The sequence below is a fragment of the Capricornis sumatraensis genome, chromosome 4 (assembly GCF_032405125.1).
Source record: "Capricornis sumatraensis isolate serow.1 chromosome 4, serow.2, whole genome shotgun sequence".
NCBI classification, from domain to species: Eukaryota; Metazoa; Chordata; class Mammalia; order Artiodactyla; family Bovidae; genus Capricornis; species Capricornis sumatraensis.
Genome location: NC_091072.1, coordinates 29,027,176 through 29,049,423, shown reverse-complemented (window position 1 = coordinate 29,049,423; position 22,248 = coordinate 29,027,176). Strand labels below are relative to the sequence as shown.

At 40.8% G+C, this 22,248-nt stretch overlaps 1 protein-coding gene across 4 annotated transcripts; it reads left to right on the top strand.

The window, feature by feature from the left end:
• On the top strand, window positions 1-22,131 carry LOC138078880 (plasma kallikrein). 4 transcript variants are annotated; one of them, XM_068971635.1, is made up of 15 exons: window positions 1-67; window positions 657-715; window positions 2,386-2,548; window positions 4,310-4,416; window positions 5,065-5,224; window positions 6,726-6,835; window positions 13,336-13,495; window positions 14,567-14,676; window positions 14,813-14,981; window positions 15,076-15,188; window positions 15,355-15,520; window positions 18,195-18,370; window positions 19,256-19,351; window positions 21,052-21,191; window positions 21,693-22,131. In XM_068971635.1, the coding sequence occupies exons 2-15, from the start codon at window positions 658-660 to the stop codon at window positions 21,882-21,884; spliced, it is 1,920 nt and encodes a 639-aa protein (XP_068827736.1). In that variant the 5' UTR covers window positions 1-67; window position 657; the 3' UTR covers window positions 21,885-22,131. The 4 variants fall into 4 exon arrangements, with proteins under 4 accessions (XP_068827736.1, XP_068827737.1, XP_068827739.1 ...); XM_068971636.1 differs by lacking the exon at window positions 15,076-15,188 and having other exon boundaries at window positions 14,813-14,932; XM_068971638.1 differs by lacking the exon at window positions 21,052-21,191 and having other exon boundaries at window positions 21,693-21,799.
• The last annotated feature ends 117 nt before the right edge of the window (window positions 22,132-22,248 follow it).

Sequence of the window (22,248 nt, the reverse complement as noted above, 5' to 3'; positions counted from 1 at the left end):
ACCAGCCATTTTTCAATGGCAAGAGACACCCTCAGCTCCAGAACCACAGAAGCAATTGTGCTTTCAGGTAGAGGATTTCTATTATTCTGATTGCTTCCAAATATTTTTTTTTCCATTAAGCATTGTTTTTAGTTTATAAAGCAACTATTAGTTGACATTCTAATTTCCTGTGTATTTAGAGAACGTAGAAGGAACTGATGCTCTTATACGTGGAAACATAAGTGCAAGGTATTTTTCAATCAAAGAGAACATTGATTAAAAAATTTTAAATGGGCTTGAATATTTGGAATATCTTTCCTTAGGGATTTTTGGACAGATACCATTACCATGGTTTACAATAATTTTCTTTTTGCTCATATCAAGAGGTTTCACAAATGTTTAATTTCCCTCTACCAATTCCCTTCGCATAATTGCTAAGAACATAGGTGCCAAATGGACAATAAACACAACAGTAATCTAGAGGTCTCAATTTGTATCTCATGCCAAGTCCTTGAGCGTAAAATGTTCGGAAAACCATTGCTTTCTATACTGATAATTGTGTGCTTAGATTTGCTATCCAGACATTTACAAGAAAATCTGTATTACCTTAAATTAAGATTCATGTTAAATATGACCTATAAACAGTAGAGTTATGTGCCTGTTGCTTTCTCTTTTAGGATGATTGCACTCAGGCAAGCCGCTTACTTCATTTGCTTGTTTGGTACAGTTTCCTGTGGTGAGTGGATTATCTCTAAGATGCAAAGTTAAGGGTGAGGGGGAGAGTAATCAAGCAAGACATCTGACCCTCAGGACACATATCCTTTTAAGGTTCAGCACCAACTACCACTTTGCAGATATATCATCCTAGACACACCAGAAGGAGGGGCCCAGAAACAAGAATGTTTTGGCAGGTGTCAACAGAAACTTCTGTTTGGAAAAAGACTCTCTACAAAGCAGAGCTTAAAACAGGCAGCCCTCTATTTTTATTATCAACATTAAAAAATCAACTTTATCTGAATATTCAGAAGAGTGCTAGGTATTTATAGCATCTGGGTCCAACCCGAGTACCATAATATGTACTTAGTACATAGTTTTACTCTTTTAGACTTCTGGAGAATCATTTCAGAAAAGAAAGTACCTAATTTATATTTAATTTAGGAAGTTGTCTATTTGAATAGTTTGAGTTTCACTATCAGGTTTTGACCTTATTTCTCCTGCTATCCATTAAAATTTCACAGAATAGGAATGATTTTAGACACTGTTTTTCATTAATCATTGTAGAATGGAGTTTTTATGATGCCACCATTATGGGTGGTTTCTGAGTCTTTGTTGACTTAAGAGGACCACATTGCAAAGATGTTTATGGCTAAGGCAAACAATTCTAGGTGTCCAGGGTAAGGGTGACATTTGGCAAAAAATAAATTCTTAAGAAAGAAGCTTTTTTCCCCGAAACCAAACTCCTCTCCATCTGTCCCCTCATTCCAAATTGCTCTTCTGAGCCATAATCATTACCACATACAAATACATTGAATGCTGAAGAGTAGAAGCCAGAGATGCTTTTAATTATTTTTGAAAATTATGATTATGCTAGGGAAATTAGAGGTGCAAATTAGCAGAAAATGAGAAAATACCTGTCATCTGTAGTCTTGTAATACAGAGATGGCCTTTGTTAAAAATATCTTTTTCAGATATTTTTCTGCATGTGTCTTTACACACTCAACAAAGATGTTATTAGATACTTTTTTGTAACTTATGTTTCCCATCTATAGTGATCTTTCAAGCAGATAAATATATATCATGTTTTTGGAGCTTAATATTCTTCTCTATTCATGATAGTTTTGTATGCCCATTCTTATATACATGTTTATTTCTGTAAAAAATTTTTTTTGGAAATTAAAACACCAGATATAGTAAAGGTGTGCATAGTTTTGAAGGTTTTATGATTTATATCATCAAATTATCTTCCAGAAAAGTTGTTCCATGTTAGAAGATAGGGAGAAACCAAGCTAAGATTGCATTTGAGGGAAAATAATTTATGTACAAATTATTATGGTTGAGCATGATAAATGAAAATCAACCAAGTATTTTTATGCATAGGCACCCCAAAACTAATTTTAACATCATGGATCACGCCCTAATACATCACTATTTCAGGAACTCCTTGGCTGTCCAGTGGTTAGGACTCTGTTCTTCCACTACAGACATGGGTTCGAGCCCTGGTCAAGGAACTAAGATCCCACATACTGTACAGCTAGTATATTTCATCCTGCCTCTGCATTTAGTCATGTCATAAGATCTTTGGGTATTCCATGGACCAATTAAGAAGGTTTAGAACGCAGATACATTTCTTTTAAAATTATTATTTATTCCAAATTAATGTGTCTTTTTTCAATGATTCTGTCACAGGATGCTTGACTCAACTATATAGCAACACCTTCTTCAGAGGTGGGGATGTATCAGCCATGTACACCCCAGATGCCCAATACTGTCAGCTGATGTGCACCTTCCATCCCAGGTGCTTGCTATTCAGTTTTCTTCCTGAAAATTCAACCAGTGATGCAGACAAAAGGTAAAAGGTGATATTTCTTTCCTGGAGAAGCCATTTTTCAAAATGGAATCAGTTGTGTGCGCCAGATAGCAAGATTATGTTTCTACATGGCCAGCTTCATCAGAATCACCCTGAGGAGTTCTTACCTAAGCAGATTCTTAGGTTCAGGCCCAAACCTATCAAACCTAAGTCTCTTGGGCCTGGAAATCTGCATTTTAAACAATGACTTAGAGCCATAGAAAGTAGTCTTTTCCTATCCAAGACCTCAAGGAAAACAGTTGAAAATCATTGAGTTAAGAGATTATCTCGAGAAAGGGTCTAATGCTGCTGCTGCTAAGTCGCTTCAGTCGTGTCCGACTCTTAGTGACCCCATGGGCTGCAGCCCACCAGGCTCCTCCGTCCATGGGATTTTCCAGGCAAGAGTACTGGAGTACCATTGCCTTCTCCAGAAAGGGTCTAATAATAGGTGAATATTTCACCTGAACAAGAAAGGTACTGCTGTCTGACGCATGATCACACTATGGATCACACGCATGAACTATGGATAGCATAGTTCTTAAGAAGATACTATAGAAGGCAAGCATTTTGTTGAGAAAATAATTAAAATCTGTCTTGTAACCTTGGGAGAAGGTAGGTCTGAATGATGCCTACAATGAGCCAGTTTGGGCACCTATAGTATTCATGGAGTGTGTACGCCTACATGTGCATGCATGTGTGTGTGTGTGTGCACGCATGTGTGGACATGAATATATATTGTTAACTGGTAATTTGAAAAAGTAAGAGCATTTGCAAAGTAGTTGTAATGAAAAGTCTTATTCAGTCATAAAGTTGCTCAAGCACAACCACAGTTTTATTATAATTTTCTTTAATTTTGATCAATATCCAGAATGAATGTTTCTTCCTTGTTCCCATTTCCATATCCATCATTCTTTTCCTTCATCTTTATTCTATTTGAATTAAAAACTAGGAGTTAGACTGTCATTTCCCAATTCTACAAGGGAAACAAAAGTGAAAATGTTAGTCGTGTGGTTGCATCCGGCTCTTTGTGACCCCATGGACTGTAGCCTACCAGGCTCCTCTGTCCATGGAATTATCCCAGACAAGAATACTGGAGTGGGTAGCCATTCCTTTCTCCAGGTAATTTTTCCCAACCTAGAGACCAAACCCAGGTCTCCTGCATCGCAGGCAGATTCTTTACCATCTGAGCCACCAGGGAAGCCCTCTACAAGGGAAAACTTGTATAGCAAATCGAGACTGTATGTTAGAGGCAGCAACTTTTCATTTAAAAAGTTGAATTGGGTTCTAGAATCCTTTTAAATAAGGAAATGACATGAAAGTTGACATTAAAGACAGAATGAAGTTTTTTAGTAGGTGTGGACTGTAAGGAGTTAGCAGTCAGGAGGAATACCAAATATAGATGCAACTCTCATGACTGATTTAATTTCTTAAGTAAATGAAAATATTTATAACAACAATCACCAGGTGGGAGCATAATTCCCACAAAGTTTGGGAACACAGGAAGAATCATTCCCTCTTTTATATGACTGACTTTCTGTACTTTGAAATGTGAATATAAAGGAAAACAAAGCTAAAGTTAGGTATTACAAAGATTGTTAGGTATTAAGGAATTGCCTCTAAGAATGTTTTTTTCCAGCAGGTGTCAAGCATGCTGTAGTATTTTCCTTATTTCTGGCTGTATTTATGAGTGCATAGAAATGCTAGACATTTTCTCAATGTGTGTTTATGATTCTACTTCTTATTAAGCTACTTTAAAAAAAACAGGTTTGGTTGCTTCTTGAAGGACAGTGTTACAGGAACCCTGCCGAGAGTGTCACGGACACATGCAATTTCAGGACATTCCCTAAAGCGATGTGGTCATCAAATTAGTGGTAAGGTGTGGATCTCTGAGCTCAGTTTGAATGGACAGTGGGTCTACCTTAGAAAAGCTTCTGCTCAAACTCTGTAGCATCATGCACTTTTGGAACGGAGATAAGATAGTAGAGATGGGGTTGTATTCTGGACGTACCCTCTTATTTTCAGCAGTCATCTCACACTCGAGGAGCCTCTATCATTTATGAGGTTGGCACTTTGGTGTAAGATGTACAGAAAGTAAATACACAACCGAATAATAGTCTCCCTTTGATTTCCAAACAGAAACAGGCCAACAGAGAACCAACTTAATGGTTACTAATGGAGAAGGGTGGGGGGAGGGATAGATTGGGGATTTGGGATGGACATGTACACACTGCTATATTTAAATAGATAACCAACAAGGACCTACTATATACCACAGGGAACTCTGCTCAATATTCTATAATAACCTATATGGTTATTCCCTATATGGGAAAAGAATCTGAAATAGAATGGATATACGTATATGTATAACTGAATCAATTTGCTGTTCCTGAAACCAACACAACATTTTAAATCAACTATAGTCCACTATAAAAGTTTTAAAAAGCTACCCAGCCCAAATGGATGATTTACTTCCAGAAGGGAAACTAATTGAATTTGCTCTATGTGTTTTATTTGGACAGCTTGCCACCGAAGCATTTATAAAGGAATTGATATGAGAGGAGTCAATTTCAATGTATCTAAGGTGAAAAGTGCTGAAGAATGCCAAGAAAGGTGCACCAACAACATTCACTGCCAGTTTTTCACATATGCCACGAAAACCTTCTTCAATGCAGAGTACCGGTGAGTAAAATTCAGTGTCTGTTCTTTCTGATGGTGTTTTCAGAAACATAACGTTTTTTTTCTTCATAACCATTTTTTCCCCCAATTGAAAATGAGAGAGAGTTTTTAGGTCTAATCAGTTGTCTTAGTCTTCAAGAGAATTAGAATATTCTTAAAAGAGATGGAAATACCAGACCACCTTACCTACCTCCTGAGAAACCTGCATGGAGGTCAAGAAGCAACAGTTAGAACTGGACATGGAACAACGGACTGATTCAAAATTGGGAGAGGAGTACATCAAGGCTGTATACTGTCATCCTGCTCATTTAACTTATATGCAGAGTACATAAGGCAAAACGCCAGGCTGGATGAATCACAAGCTGGAATCAAGATTGCCAGCAGAAATATCAACTTTAGATATGCAGATGATACCACTTTAATGGCAGAAAGTGAAGAGGAACTAAAGAGCCTCTTGATGAAGGTAAAAGAGAAGAGTGAAAAAACTGGGTTAAAACTCAACATTCAGAAAACAGATCATGGTATCTGGTCCTATCACTTCATGGCAAATAGATGGGGAAAATGTGGAAACAGTGTCAGATTTCATTTTCTTGGACTCCAAAATCAGTGTGGACAGTGACTGCAGCCATGAAATTAAAAGATGCTTGATCCTTGGGAGAATAGCTATGTCAAACCTAGACAGTGTTTTAAAAAGCAGACATCACTTTGATGACAAAGGTCCATGTAGTCAAACCTATGGTTTTTGCAGTAGTCATGTATGGATGTGAGAGTTGGACCATAAAGAAGGCTGAGCACCAAGGAATTGATGCTTTTGAACTGAGGTGCTGGAGAAGACTCTTGAGAGTCACTTGGACTGCAAGGAGATCAAACCATTCAATCCTAGAGGAAATCAACCCTGAATTGGAAGGACCAACGCTGAAGCCAAAGCTCCAATATTTTGGCCATCTGATTTAAAGAGCCGACTCACTGGAAAAGCCCCTGATGCTGGGAGAAAGTGAGGGCAAGGGGAGAAGGGGGCAACAGAGGATAAGATGGTTGGATGGTATCACTGACTCAATGGACATGAGTCTGAGCAAACTCAGAGATACTGATGAACAGAGAAGCCTGGCATGCTGCAGTTCATGGGGTCGCAGAGGTGGACGCGAATTAGAAACTGAACAACAGTCTTCTTATTATTTTATTCCATTTTGGCATCATTTTTCCTGAAGAGAAAAATTTCCATTTGGTCCGCAAATACCCTGTGCTTGTGGAGTGAGAGTTCAGTAGAATAATGTTCTGGAGAAGAGCAGTTCCTACTGCACCCTCACCCTAACCTTCCCTCTAAAGAGGGGGAGATGTCTCTTTGATGAATAACGCAATCCCTAACTCACTCATCACTGTGATTGCTTTGTTCTGATTGCTTTGTTTATTTTCCACGGACCATGGATCATTTTCAACAGGGAATGGACTTCTGCAGGCACCTTGAAGTTTAGGAAGCAAAATAACCTGTGTTTTTCACATTCAGGAACACCTGCCTATTAAAACGCAGCTCACAGGGGACACCTTCGCGTATAAAGGTGCTGACTGATGTGGAGTCTGGCTTCTCACTGAAGGCCTGTGGAAACTCGAAAATTGGTAACTGTATGGCTCCTACTTCCTTATGTGGACTTCTTCCCCAGTGGCTAGATAATAGACACCACCAAGAAATGACTGTATAGTTTTCTCTGCAATGTCACTGTGCTAGTTTCCTATGGCTGCTTAAAAATCTATCCCAAACTTAATGGCTTGATCCTGGGTTGTGAGGATCCCCTGGAGAAGGGAATGCAACTCACTCCAGTATTTTCGCCTGGAGAATCCCATGCACCGAGGAGCCTGGTGCACTACAGTCCATGGGTTGCAAAAGAGTCAGAAACAACTTAGTGACTAAACAACAACGAACAAGGGAATGCTAGTCATTATGCTACGAACCTTGGCTTTGTAGAATAATGCACATTTGAGCAATCTTCACATCAGTCAGTGAAACACTGTACCACAAGGAAGGTAACCAACCAGGAAGTCAATGAGGGCGGATATTTACATAGTCCTTCATTTGATTTGCACCATAGAGAACTAAGGGTTTCCCTAGTAGTTCAGACGGTAAAGAATCTGCCTGCAATGCAGGAGATGGAGGAGACACAGGCTCAATCCCTGGGTCAGGAAGATCCCCTGGAGAAGGAAATGGCAACCCATTTCAGTATTCTTGCCTGGAAAATTCCATGGACTGAGGAGCCTGGCAGGCTGTAGCCCATGGGGTCACAAAGAGTCAGACATGACTGAGTGTGCACACACACACACACACACACACACTTCACTGTGTGATTGTACTAGGCAGCAAAAGAGCCTCCCCAAAACATCCACATCCTAATCTCTGGAATCTGTAAATATGTCACCTTACAGGGCAAAAAAGGCTTGATTAAATATGTGATTATGGTAAAAAACACTTTGAGATTATTCTGGATTATGTGGATAGACCCAATGTAGTCACAAAGGTCCTGATAAAAGAAAGAGAAAGCAGAATGATCAGAGAATCAGACAGAGAGATCAGAAGAGGTTACACTTCTGGCTTTGAAAATGGAGGAAGGGTCCCTAAGTCAAGGAATGCAGGTGGCCTCTAGAATCTGAAAAAGGTAAGGGAAAAAAGTTCTATATAAATTCCCAAAGGAACAAAGCCATACCAGCATCCTGGCCACCTCATGCGAAAAGTTGACTCATTGGTGAAGACTCTGATGCTGGGAGTGATTGGGGGCAGGAGGAGAAGGGGACGACCGAGGATGAGATGGCTGGATGGCATCACAGACTCGATGGACGCAACTCTGAGTGAACTCCAGGAGTTGGTGATGGACAGGGAGGCCTGGAGTGCTGTGATTCACGGGGTCGCAAAGAGTCGGACACGACTGAGCAACTGAACTGAACTGAACTGAAGACCCATTTACTTCACTGAGCGACTTCACTTTCACTTGTCACTTTCATGCATTGGAGAAGGAAATGGCAACCCACTCGAGTGTTCTTGCCTGGAGAATCCCAGGGATGGGGGAACCTGGTGGGCTGCCATCTATGGGGTCACACAGAGTCGGACAGGACTGAAGCAACTTAGCAGCAAGACCCATTTGGTTCAGAGATTAAAGCATCTGCCTGCATCTGCCTGCAATGCAGGAGACCTGGGTTCGATTCCTGGGTTGGGAAGATCCCCTGGAGAAGGAAATGGCAACCCACTCCAGTATTCTTGCCTGGAGAATCCCATGGACAGAGGAGCCTGGTGAGCTGCAGTCCCCGGGGTTGCAAAGAGTCAGACATGTCTGAGCGACTTCACTCACTCACTTAAGACCCATTTCTAGATAAGGAAATTGCAACCCACTCCAGTATCTTTGCCTGGAAAAATCCCATGGACAGAGGAGACAGGTGAGCTACAGTCCATGGGGTTACAAATAGTTAGACACGACTAATGACTAAGCACTACACGTTATTCCCATCATGAAAGAATTAAACAACAAGGACAAAGATCCATTTCAGACTTCTCAACTTCTGATCTTCAGAACCGTGAGATAATAAATCTGTATTGTTTTAAGCCATTAAGTTTGGGATAATTTTTTAAGCAGCCATAGGAAACTAGTACAGTGAGATTGTAGAGAAAACTATATGGTCATTTCTTGGTGGTGTCTATTATCTAGCAAAATCAATCAATGAAACCCTATGTTTCAGACATGGGGTAATTTTAATTGAAAGAACCAGAAAATTTGCTAAGATAGTCTGTCTTATTTAGCGTATCAGCATGTCAATGATAACATGTTATTGAAACCAAATTATCAATAGCCACTTCTATACAGTATCAAGTGCTGACTCTGTGCCAAGCCCTGAATGGGGAGCTGGGCTAGGATCCTGCCTTAGAAGACTGGGAAGTTGGCAGCAGTGCCTCTCTTTTCCCATTGGTTCCCAGCCTCCCCCAACACACCTCCTCCGTGGTGTGCTCCAGATTTATTGCTTCAAGTTAAGTATTATTTTGTTTTTTAATATACAGATTTGGTTCTTTTCTGTAATTTAATTTGTGGTTATTGGTATTGTCTGGTGAGACATTGTTTTCATACTTCAGTCCTTTAAGATCTTTTTTCTGTTTTGTTTTTTTTTTTTTTAAGATGTGTGGACCATTTTTATAGTCTTTATTGAATTTGTCACAATATTGCTTCTGTTTTATGTTTTGGGGCTTTTTTTTTTTTTTGCCATGAGGCATGCAGGATCTTAGCTTGCCTGCTGCTGCTACTGTCGTGTCCAACTCTGTGCGACCCCAGAGATGGCAGCCCACCAGGCTCCCCCATCCCTGGGATTCTCCAGGCAAGAACACTGGAGTGGATTGCCATTTCCTAATCCAATGCATGAAAGTGAAAAGTGAAAGAGAAGTCACTCAGTCGTGTCCGACTCTTAGCGACCCCATGGACTGCAGCCTACCAGGCTCCTCCGTCCATGGGATTTGCCAGTCAAGAGTACTGGAGAGGGTTGCCATTGCCTTCTCCGCTTAGCTCACCTACCAGGAATCAAACCCACATCCTCTGCATTGGAAGGCGAAATCTTAACCATTGGACCAACAGGGAAGTTCCCTCTCCAGTTCTTTGGACATGGTTTCCTTTAGTTCTTTGAACATATTTAAAATAGCTGATGTAAAGTCTTGGTATAGTAAACCCAATGTTCTTGCTTCCTTAGTGATGGTTTATATTGACCTCTACTTCTGTGTATGGGCCATATTTCCTTGTTTCTTGACATGTCTCACGATTCTTTTGTAAAAAAAAAAAAATTAGACTTTTTAAGTACAAGCATGTGACAAACTCTGGACATCAAATCCCCTCCTTCCTCAGAGTTTATTGTTGTTGTTGTTACTGTTTTGTGATGCTGTTGCTGTTTGTTTGGGGACTTTCCTGAGCTAACTGCACACAGTGGTTAGTCTCTTTTGTGGCATGACCACGGATGTCTGTGCTCAGCTTCCCCCACAGTTTTCTAATGACAGGACAGAAGTTTCCTTGGGTGCCTACAAGTAGTGAGTTTGCCAGCCTTGGACAAGGGGCTTTTTGTGAGACTTAGGGCATGCGTTTCACTACCCTGCCCTGCCCTTTACAACTTTGCCCTGGCCTCCACTTTGTGCTGACACGGAGCTCCCAGAGGTCAAAGTCAGTCCTCGGTGAGGGCCCGGGGCTTTCCCAGCACGGGAAATGTGCAGAGCCTCTGTCGTGCACACAGTCAAGTGTATGGCTTTCCAGATCCCTAGGAATATCTCAGAGATTTTCAAACTCTCCTTGGTTTTCCTTCTAAGATTCTCATTGGCTTGTGGTATGCCCCTGTTATTACTACTGAGTTAAGCAGCTACAATGTTGTATAATAGTCACAATCTTTTTTTTTTTTTTTTGACAAGTACTTTCAAGGAAAAGGCTGTTGACACTGAGGAAGTTCTGAATCAGGTCAAAGAAACTCAGTCCTTGGGAGTGAGGTTTTCCTGAGAACCTCCAGTCAAATAATGACAGTTATCTGGGGACAGGGCTTGGGAGTAGCTCCAACTCCGTTCTGCCCCCTCCTGAGGCCCGTTAGCCTGCTGGTTTTCCCCATAATTGTGGGTATTTTCAAGGCTTCCATGGAGCTGTGGAGAGGGGATGAGAGGGCAAGTTAAAAACCTCACAGAACTCAGGGCTCTTGCTGAGATTTGGCTGTTGTTTTTGGATCAAAACTCCCTGGGCTGTTATCAGCCTTTGGTTCACTTCTAGAGTTCTGAAACAACATTAATTTTGACATTCTGGCCAGTGCTCGTTTCTTTTTTTTTTTTTTTTAACAGAGGAAAGGGTTTTGGAAGGTCTTTACTCTGTCATTCCTACTGACATCTTGCAGTGCTTTTGACAAACAAAACAAATGAAAACGAAACTAGCTTTAAAAAACAGCATGGTCTTTGGAACATAGTTAGCCCCTGTTCTTTTGTCATCTTGACAGGTCAGACTGTGACTGCACTTTATATTCAGCAATATGTTCCGTATTTTGTTTGGAGCAACAGACACGTCAAAAGAGAGTAACCAAGATCCTGAGATACCTAGAAACATAGGCAAATAAGATACCATTAAAGAAACAGATTGGACATTTAACCCTAAAAAGTCAGGATGACTGTTTTAAATTTTTGTTTTTGAAAAGCGGTCATTGGGAAAAGGATTAGACTAATCTGTGTGGTTTCATAAAATAGATACTACTATGATGAAAATAAGAAAAAAATTCTGACTCCTAGAGTGGTCCAGAAATGAACCTCGCCATGACGTAGTCAGCTCCTTGTCATTATAAACATCTGAAATAAAGGTTGAACTACTTGAGAGGATGCAGTTGTAGGTAGACATGGAATCCCATAAATTCTCTTCCAGCTTAAAGTCTGATTTTTTTAAAAAAAAGATTTAATTAGTTGAGCTCTAATTTCCTAAACTTCCCATCTGAAGATATTATGTGTGGCAGGCACACTCTCTTGATCCAACTATGTTCATTTAAATTTGGATTCTTTTTGTCTTTCTCATAATTGCTACCATTATTCTTTAAGCTTACATAATTTTAATAGAATTTGTTTTTGTTTTCAGTGGATAAATCATGTCCAATTCTTTGCAATTCCATGGACTGCAGCACACCAGGCTTCCTTGTCTTTCACTATCTCTTGGAGTTTGCTCAAATTCATGTCCATTGAGTCGATGATGCTATACAATCATCTCATCCTCTACCACCCTCTTCTCCTTTTGGTTTCAAACTTTCCTAGCATCAGAGCCTTTTCCAATGAGTCAGCTCTTTGTATCAAGTGGCCAAAGTATTGGAGTTTCAGTTTCAGCATCAGTCCTTCCAATGAATATTCAGGGTTGACTTCCTTTAATCTCCTTACAATCAAAGGGACTCCCAAGAGTCTGCTCCAGCACCACAGTTCAAAAGCATCAATTTTTCAGCAGTCAGCCTTCTTTTTGGCCCACCTCTCACATCCGTACATGACTAATGGAAAAACCATAGCTTTGACTATACAGACCTTTGCTGGCAAACTGGTATCTTTGCTTTTTAATAGGCTGTCTAGGTTTGTTATAACTTTCCTTGCAAATGTCCAACTCTGTGACCCCATGGACTGTAGCCTGCCAGGCTCCTCTGTCCATGTGATTTCCCAGGCAAGACTACTGGAGTGGGTTGCCATTTCCTCCTCCAGGGGATCTTCCTGAGTCAGGGATCAAACCTGCGGCTCCTGCTGTGTCTCCTGCATTGCAGGCAGATTCTTTACTGCTTAACCACCTGAGAGGCCCTAATAGACTTTTAAAGTGAAAGTGATAGTTCCTCAGTCGTGTCTGACTCTTTGCAGCCTCGTGGACTATACAGTCCATGGAATTCTCTAGGCCAGAATACCAGAGTGAGTAGCCTTTCCCTTCTCCAGGGGATCTTCCCAACCCAGGGTTCAAACCCAGGTCTCCCACATTGCAGGCAGATTCTTTACCAGCTGAGCCACCAAGGGAAACCCAAGAATACTGGAGTGGGTAGCCTATCCCTTCTCCATTGGATTTTCCTGACCCAGGAAATGAAATACTTTATGTGTTATCAAATTGAGTAAATAATAAGAACATAAGTAAAAGTATAATTGAGATATAATTATGTTATGCAAAAAGGAAAGTGGATTTCCTCTTCTAATGGGTACATAGCATTTTTGTTAGAAATTCAGGTTTTTGTTGATGTCTTTATTAAAATATGATGTTTTTATTAAAATATTCAGGAAAACATAACACAAAAGCTCATGTGCCTAAGGCCTGAATTTCAGGGTCAGGGTAATATAAAGAAAATATAAACAAAAGCTGAGTAGCTTAGGTATTTCGGACCAAGTAGGATAGAGCACAGGTTAAGACATTTTATTTCTCTGACATAGGTATCTGTCTTTTATCAGATTCAGACCAATTTTTTCTTCTCCCCAATGGCAAACAACAAGCTTGGGGATGTTTCAACAGACATTTTTTCCACTAAGGATGTGTAGTTCTGTGTACAAACAACAGTCATAGTTTCCTTAGTTATGATGACAAAGTACAAGCATGTGTAGCATCGTGACATGTACGTCTTCCCCTGTGGGTTCACAGGCTGCCGCGTGGACATTTTCCAACATCGTGCATTTTCAGATGCAGATGTTGCCAGAATTATCGCACCAGATGTTTTTGTGTGTCGAACCATCTGCACCTATCACCCCAGCTGCCTTTTCTTCACATTCTATACAAATGCGTGGAAGATAGACTCACAGAGGTCAGTAGGCGTGGGTCACGCTTGCTACTGTCTTGGCATCATTTTCATTTTATACTTCGAGTTTTTCCCAGGTTTTGTTCATTTCCCCCAAAACACTTGAACTCGTAGAGTGAACTTATGGTTACCAGAGGGGAAAGTGGCGGGGGAGAGGGATAGCTTGGGACTTTGGGGTGGACATGTACACACTGCTGTATTTAAAGTGGATAACCAACAAGGACCTACTGTATAGCACTGGGAACTCTGCTCAATGCTATATGGCAGCCTGGTTGGGAGGGGAGTTCGGGGAAGAAGCATACATGTATATGTATGGCTGAGTCCCTTTGCTGTCCACCTGAATCTATCACAAGATTGTTAATTAGCTATACTCCAATATAAAATAAAAATTTTTTTAATTAAAAAAAAACCAACAAAAAACACTTGAACTCATAGTTTAAACAGGGGCTCTTCTGCCAGGTGCAGATTAGTTAAGAGATTAGCAGACTTTCCTACCCATCTTCTCTTACTTAAACAGACCGTCCAATCAATGAAACAATAGCCATGGGTACCTTTCCTACTAATCTTAATGTTTTGTATTAGCTTGAAGTAAACCACTCACTGGGAGCATATCCTTTAAGCTCCTTTGTTCTGACCCCAGTGTTTCAGAAACTAGAGCCCTGTTTATCCTGATCAGGTTCCAGTTCCATCTCTTGACCCATAGATAACCTGTCCTTTTCTTTACACACAAGATGGAGCTAAGAGAAGGGTATCAAGTTATGATAGCATCAGCACCATAAATCCCCAGAATCTGTTCTTTCTTCTTTTTTTTTAAATTAGAAGGTAGAACTTTACCTTTCTCCTCTTTTCGGGCTATCTGTGCCTATAAGTTTTCTTCAGAGGGAGATGTGGCTTGATTTACATTTAATCTCTGCAATTCACTAGAGTCCTGTAGTCTGATGTCCTTTGGAGGGAATTTCTCAGAAGAATAAAATTTGCGGGGGGGGGGGGGGCGGGGTTTGATATGAGGTGTTCTTGTATTTGCCTTTAATGGGGTTTTCTTTCTTTCTCTTGCCTTTTTTTTTTTTTTGACCATAGAAATGTTTGTTTCCTTAAGACTTCCCAAAGTGGGAGCCCGAGTTCCCCTACTCCTCAGGAAAATGCCATCTCTGGATACAGCCTTCTAACCTGCAAACAAACTCTGCCTGGTAATGTGATCTGATAAAAAAATATTACACAAAATGTGATACATTCTATGATCTTCTAACAAGCCTCAATGTTCCAGAAACTTGTGTATGTGTGGCTTATCATTTGCATTTTCTATCTCTTTTACATTTATCATAGGCACAGAGCCCTGCCACTCCAAAATTTACCCGCAAGTTGCTTTTGAAGGAGAAGAGCTGCATGCGACCTTCGTTAAAGGAGTGGATGATTGCCAAGAGACCTGTACAAAGATGATTCGCTGTCAGTTTTTCACTTATTCTTTATTCCCAGAAGACTGTAGAGGAGAGAAGTTAGTGAATGCTTATTTTTCAAAAACGGTTGGCAGATAATTTCCTGGGCTTTCACCCTCTGAGGTTTACTCTCATGCTGATCGTCTTGTCTAGGTGTAAGTGTTCCTTACGCTTGTCTTTGGATGGCTCCCCAACTAACATTACTTATGGCACGCGAGCAAGCTCTGGTTATTCTTTGAGGTTGTGTAAACGTGGGGACAGCCGTGGTGAGTAAATCTCACTTTTTTCATAAAACTGTAGAGGGATGTCTGAGTTGTTTAGATACCTTTTTAAATCTTCTATAATGGAACTATGTGTCTTGTTTTCCTTAATTGAAGGGGACTGTGATTCACCCTCTGATCCCAACCATTAACGTCAATGCTCTCTTTTCAGTCTGTACAACAAAAAGGGGACGCATTGTTGGAGGAACAGATGCTTCTTGGGGAGAGTGGCCCTGGCAGGTCAGCCTGCAAGTGAAGCTGAGAGCTCAGAGCCACCTGTGCGGAGGGTCAATCATTGGACGCCAGTGGGTCTTAACTGCTGCCCATTGCTTCGATGGGTAAGGTTTGGCTGCATCTTATCTGGAGTTGTATCTTGCCTCTTCATTTTGAAGACTCTATGATCAATTTCTACATCATTGTGTCAGTTTATTAATATCCATCCCTCTACAAAGTTTCAATAGCTTTTGGTGGTCAAAACTTTGGAGATTTTCTCTCTCAGCAACTTTCCCAGGTAACTCAGGGATAAAGAATCTGCCTGCCTCCAGGGAAGGTTCAATCCCTGGGTTGGAAAGCCTCCCTGGAGGAGGAAATGGCAACCTGTTCCAGTATTTGTGGCTGGAAAATTCCATGGACAGAGGAGCCTGGTGGGCTCCATGGGGTCGCAGAGTTGGACATGACTGAGCGCCCATGCACGCCATTGTTAACTGTAGTCACCATGCTGTATGTTATATCCCCAGAACTTATTTATCCTATAACTTTGCTCTACATAGTAATTTTAGACTTATTTTGCATATATCCATATTTAAAGGGTTAATTTAAATTTTCACACTTCCCAAAATATACATATAATTTAAATAGTGCTGAGGTTCCTCTCATTTGCCCTATTAGAGATATTACGTAAAAACTGGGTTTTCTTCTTGGTTGGATGTCAAAAGATACAACCAAGCCAAAAACTGGGAGAAGGAAGGATTTATTATTGCAGTGAGTAAGGAGAACACTGGGGACCTTTCCCAAAGAAATTGTATCCCCAAACAACAGAACTGGAGAAGTTTTAAGCTAAGGGTACATGCATATTATTGAAGGGCCTTGGCCTGAGTTCAGGCCTTGGTTGATTGAAGTCATGAGGGTCAAAAAAAGTCAACATCACCATATCTTAGGTTCCAGTTGATCTGGTGGTTGAGTGCTTCTGGCTAATCTTTGCCATTGAAAGACTACTAGGAGTCTTTACAACTGATCCATAATCTTTGCTCTTGTTACTTCTCTTATCTGTAATAGTCCTTTGTCTCTGCATTCTTTTATTCCCTTTAAGATCATTAATTACTGAGACCTATTCAAGGACAGGGCTTTCCTGTGGTTTAGCCATAAAGAATCTGCCTGCAATGCAAAAGACGTAGGTTTGATCCTCGGTTGGGGAGAATCCCCTGGAGGAGGTCATGGCAACCCACTCCAGTATTCTTGCCAGGAAAACACTATGGACTGGCGGGCTATAGTCCATGGGGTTGCAAAAAGTCCAACACGATTGAAGCGACTGAGTACATTCAAGGACTAGCATTGCGGTCTGGCTTAGATCACAAAATGGCTTAAGCTAAAAATGGTTTCTTTTATATCAAGAAAACCACAACTGGATCTCTTTCTCTGGGGACCCACTATCCTATCTGGTTACAGAGAGACTTGTGTACAGTCATTCTTTCTTGCCAGTTCTGAATTTCATGGAAGTGATTGCTTCAACTTGGTGAATGATTTTCCATGATAAACTGTGAGATATCTCCCAAACAGTTTATCTCAAAAAGAGACAGCAACATTCTTCTATATTCACTTACAGAAAACATGACATAATTATACACTTCCCAATATTTTAAACTAAATCTTCAGAGTTCAGCACTGCTGCTGTTGGTGCTAAATTGCAAGGAGAAATTAGGTATGTAAACATATGAACTGGACATGGAACAACAGACTGGTTCCAAATAGAAAAAGCAGTACGTCAAGGCTGTATATTGTCACCCTGCTTATTTAACTTATATGCAGAGTACATCATGAGAAACGCTGGGCTGGAGGAAGCACAAGCTGGAATCAAGATTGCCGGGAGAAATATCAATAACCTCAGATATGCAGATGACACCACCCTTATGGCAGAAAGTGAAGAAGAACTAAAAAGCCTCTTGATGAAAGTGAAAGAGGAGAGTGAAAAAGTTGGCTTAAAGCTCAACATTCAGAAAACGAAGATTGTGGCATCTGGTCCCATCACTTCATGGGAAAGAGATGGGGAAACAGTGCAAACAGGGTCAGACTTTATTTTTGGGGGCTCCAAAATCACTGCAGATGGTGACTGCAGCCATGAAATTAAATGACGCTTCCTCCTTGGAAGAAAGTTATGAGCAACATAGATAGCATATTGAAAAGCAGAGACGTTACTTTGCCAACAAAAGTCCGTCTAGTCAAGGCTATGGTTTTTCCAGTAGTCATGTATGGATGAGAGGGTTGGACTGTGAAGAAGGCTGAGTGCCGAAGAATTGATGCTTTTGAACTGTGGTGTTGGAGAAGACTCTTGAGAGTCCCTTGGACTGCAAAGAGATCCAACCAGTCCATTCTAGAGGAGATCAGCCTTGGGTGTTCTTTGGAAGGAATGATGCTGAAACTGAAACTCCAGTACTCTGGCCACCTCATGCGAAGAGTTGACTCATTGGAAAAGACTCTGATGCTGGGAGGGATTGGTGGCAGGAGGAGAAGGGGACGACAGAGGATGAGATGGCTGGATGGCATCACCAACCCGATGGACGTGAGTTTGAGTGAACTCCGGGAATTGGTGATGGACAGGGAGGTCTGGCGTGCTGCAATTCATGGGGATGCAAATAGTTGGACACGACTGAGCGACTGAACTGAACTGAACTGAAACATGTTATATGTAGTATTTTCTTCCCAGTTCTTTTTTGAAAGGTAAAGAGAAAGGAGAAAAGAGCAATATGAAAGGCCAGTCTTTCTGGTTTCAAATCAGTTCTTATTTTTCCCTCCTAGGCTTCTCTTGTCAAATATTTGGCGCATTTATGGTGGCATTTTAAATCTGTCAGAGATAACAACAGAGACATCTTTCTCACAAATCAAAGAGATTATTGTCCACCCAAATTATAAAACCTCAGAAGGCAGTCATGACATTGCCTTAATAAAACTTGAGGCTCCTTTGAATTTTACTGGTACGTAGCATATTTCAGGAGACACGTATTGCTGAATTGTGTTGGTTTAAATTTTCAGATCAGTTTCAAGGAGGGGTCAGAATCTAAGGAGACTGTCTTTATTTTCTGGTTAGTAAAGTTGCGGGAAAGATGAGTATTGCCAGGAAAAATAATTTGAAACTTGACATAGAATGTCTTCTACTTAAGGGCCAAGATGTGTTACTTAGTTCTTTCAGCTGCATATTATACTATTGAAATAATAACAGACATGGAAGGGAGCATGACTTCCTTTGACAAGAGTAGCAGAATTAGCATTGCCTTGGGCCTAGGCATATTGGGAGTATCTGAGGGCAAGCATATTCAAATATTAATTTCCAGGTAAAACCTGAGTAGGGAAGAGACTGTTGGACAAGGCAATTCTGGGAGACAATAGCTTTGTGGTTGGACGGGGTGCGTTTGGACGTATAAAAAGCTCCACAGTTGCTGGATGCCTGCTGGGTCTGCTAAAGATTCTGTGACCTCAGGGCAGGATGTCCTTGACTCCAGTTACCCCCTAATAGGATTGTTATTAAAATCAGTTAATAAGTTAAAGTGCCTAAAAATCATGCTTAAAACAGAGTAGATCCCTCTGCTATTACTATTGAGGGAATCATACATAAGAACTTGTAAAGGCTCTTGACAGTAAATTTGGGTTCGGAATTTTAAAATTTGACACCCAAAACGACTGTGATTGCTGAGACATTTTCTTGAGTCCCTGACCTTGGAAACTCAGTGGAAAGTAAAAGGTGTATTCTACTTGGTGCTACTCTAGAGAAAGAGAATATAGGGGCGGGGAGAGTATGTATTTTTAAAGTCAATGTCCATAACTAAATCTAGCCAAACTCTAATGTAAAAATTACCTTTCAGATTTGCAAAAAGCAATATGCCTGCCTTCCAAAGATGATACAAAACCAGTTTACACTGACTGTTGGATAACTGGATGGGGCTTCACAGAGGAAAAAGGTACCTCGTGGCATTTTATACGTTAAAACACAGGAGTGGATTTGTTTAATTGGCCTCTAAAGTTATATCCAGATTCGTGATATTTTTCCTAACTATTCATTCCCAGATATGTATTCAGTAATTCTTGAGAAGACAGTGTTGCTTGGTCCTGGAAAAATTCCTAGGGTAATCTCTTAAGCATCTTTGTTTGACTTCTTCTAAAGGATTGGTCCCATACAGGACTAACAACTTCCCCAAGCCCATCCTGTCCTCAGAATTAATAGAGTTCCCATCTCCCAAGGCCACTGTTATCCCTTGGATTAATAACCAGGAGTATAGGCAGACATGTCATCTCTCTTTCTGGAAGGCTTTTAAATCTTTTTTGAAAACACATCCTTCCTGCAACCTGGTAAAGCCTGCGAACCTCTTCTCTAATGCTTTTACACCCATAAATAAAACACATAGGATTACAAAGAAAACCAATGAAACTGCAACTTATCAGAATACTTTGAAAATGACAGTGTTAATAGCTCAGTCCTGTCAGACTCTTTGAGAACCCTTGGACTGAGGCCTGCCAGGCTCCTCTCTGTCCATGGGATTCTCCAGGCAAGAGTACTAGAGTTGATTGCCATGTTCTCCTCCGGGGGATCTTCCTGACCCAGGGATCACACCTGGGTCTCCTGCACTGCAGGTGGACTTTTTACCATCTGAGCCACCAGGGAAGCTCTTATTTCTTAACAATTAATGTAAATCAACTTTATTATAAATTGTATAGTTCATTCCTGCCAAATTGAGAACTATAGATTTTAAAAACTTTTTTAAATTGCAGTATAGTTGATTTGCAATGTTGTGTGACTTGCTGTTGCATAGCAACATGAATCAGTTATACATATATCCACTCTTAGATTCTTTGCCCATACAGGTCATTGCAGAGTATTGAGTAGCATTGCCCATACTATACAGTAGGGCAACTGGTTATCCATTTTATGTATAGTAGTGTGTATATGTAGATAACCAATAAGGACCTGCTATATGTGTTGAGGGGCTTCCCAGGTGGTGTTAGGGGAAAAGAACCTGTCTGCTAAGGCAGGAGATGTAAGAGACTAGAGTTGGATCCCTGGGTCAGCAAGATCCCCTGGAGGAGGACATGGCAACCCACTCCAGAATTCTTGCCTGGAGAATCCCACGGACAGAGGAGCCTGGCGGGCTACAGTCCATGGGGTCACAAAGAGTAGGCCTCGACTGAGTGACTAAGCACACGTATGTATACTTTTTCCAGTTTTACTGAGATACAGTTGACATACATGACTGCATAAGTCTATGCTGTACAGAATGATGTTCTGACTTTCATATGTTGTGAAATGATCACTATTATATATTTGGTTAGCATCCATCATCTACTATAGATGCATGTGTGCTAAGCTACCTCAGTAGAGCCTGACTCTTTGGGACACTATGGACTGTAGCCTGTCATGCTCCTCATCCATGAGGTTCTCCAGGCAAGAATTCTGGAGTGGGTTGCCATGTCCTCCTTCAGGGGATCTTCCCAACCCAGGGATCAAACCTGCATCTCTTATGTCTGCTACATGGGCAGTCAGGTTCTTCACCACTCGTACTACCTAGGAAGCCCCTATTACAGACACAGACATACAAAAATTATTATGTGAAGAAATGACCTTCATATATTTATCTTATTGCCTCCTTCTGATGTTGCCTCTCAGGTAAAATCCAAAATACCCTACAAAAGGCAAATATTCCTTTGATATCAAATGAAGAATGCCAGAAAAGTTACAGAGATTATAAAATAACCAAACAGATGATCTGTGCTGGCTATAAAGAAGGAGGAAAAGATGCTTGCAAGGTAATGCGTTAGAGTACGAAAAACACACAATAGGCCACTTGAGAAAAATCATTTCAAAATATGTTTTTCCAAGAGTAGTTCTCCATAGCTTTCTAAATGACTTGTAACCAAATAACCTGATAATTATATGTAAAATCTTTAAAAAATAGAATATATGCCTATAGTTTTTATGTACTATCTATCTCACAGCAGGAGTATGCCATCTTTAAGGGAAGACAATTGTGCAGACAAATCATTGTGCTAAAATACAAGCACATTAAGTTCATCTCACCTTGGGATGTGATGATGTCAAATTTTCGGTGTTGGAATGAAGAGAAAATGCCAACTATATTCTGTTGATTAGGTCACTCTTACTATGTCCAGCGGCTCATGAGACGCATGAAATATCTGAAGAGCTACGATAAATTGTTTGCGTGGTGTGTGTGGTATGACTACAGAATTTTAAAGGCACATCCATCATAACCTTCTCCCATTTTGCTTTTTCCACTCACTGTGGCACAGGGTGATTCAGGCGGTCCCTTGGTTTGCCAGCATGAAGAAACATGGCATTTGGTGGGCATCACTAGTTGGGGTGAAGGCTGTGCCCGCAGGGAACAACCAGGAGTCTACACCAAAGTTGCTGAGTATGTGGACTGGATTTTAGAGAAAACCCAGGACAGCCACGGTCAGCCTTTGAGGAAGCAGCCAGCTTGAGAAGCTTCATAGACATGGGGAAGAGCCTCCCTTGGAGTATTCGATTAACAACCTGTATTCAATTCATGTGCTGAAACTTGGGGTTTCTCATCTGCAAAAACCCCACAGAGGACAAGAGGAGTGGTGTCTACCTCTTGTCCTTGTCGTTAAAGGAACGATGCATAATGCTTTCAGCATTCGGTAATGATACCGTAATGGGAGAGAAAAGCAACCGAGTACGTCTACAATTGTTTGTTATGAAATAAAAATGGCAAAAGAGTGTGATTAATGTGTTTTATTCTGATAGTGAAACAGAATGGAAGACAAGTGACTCCAGGTTGTAGCATGTTGCCTGGGATCATTCTAACCTTACCACTGCCTCCAG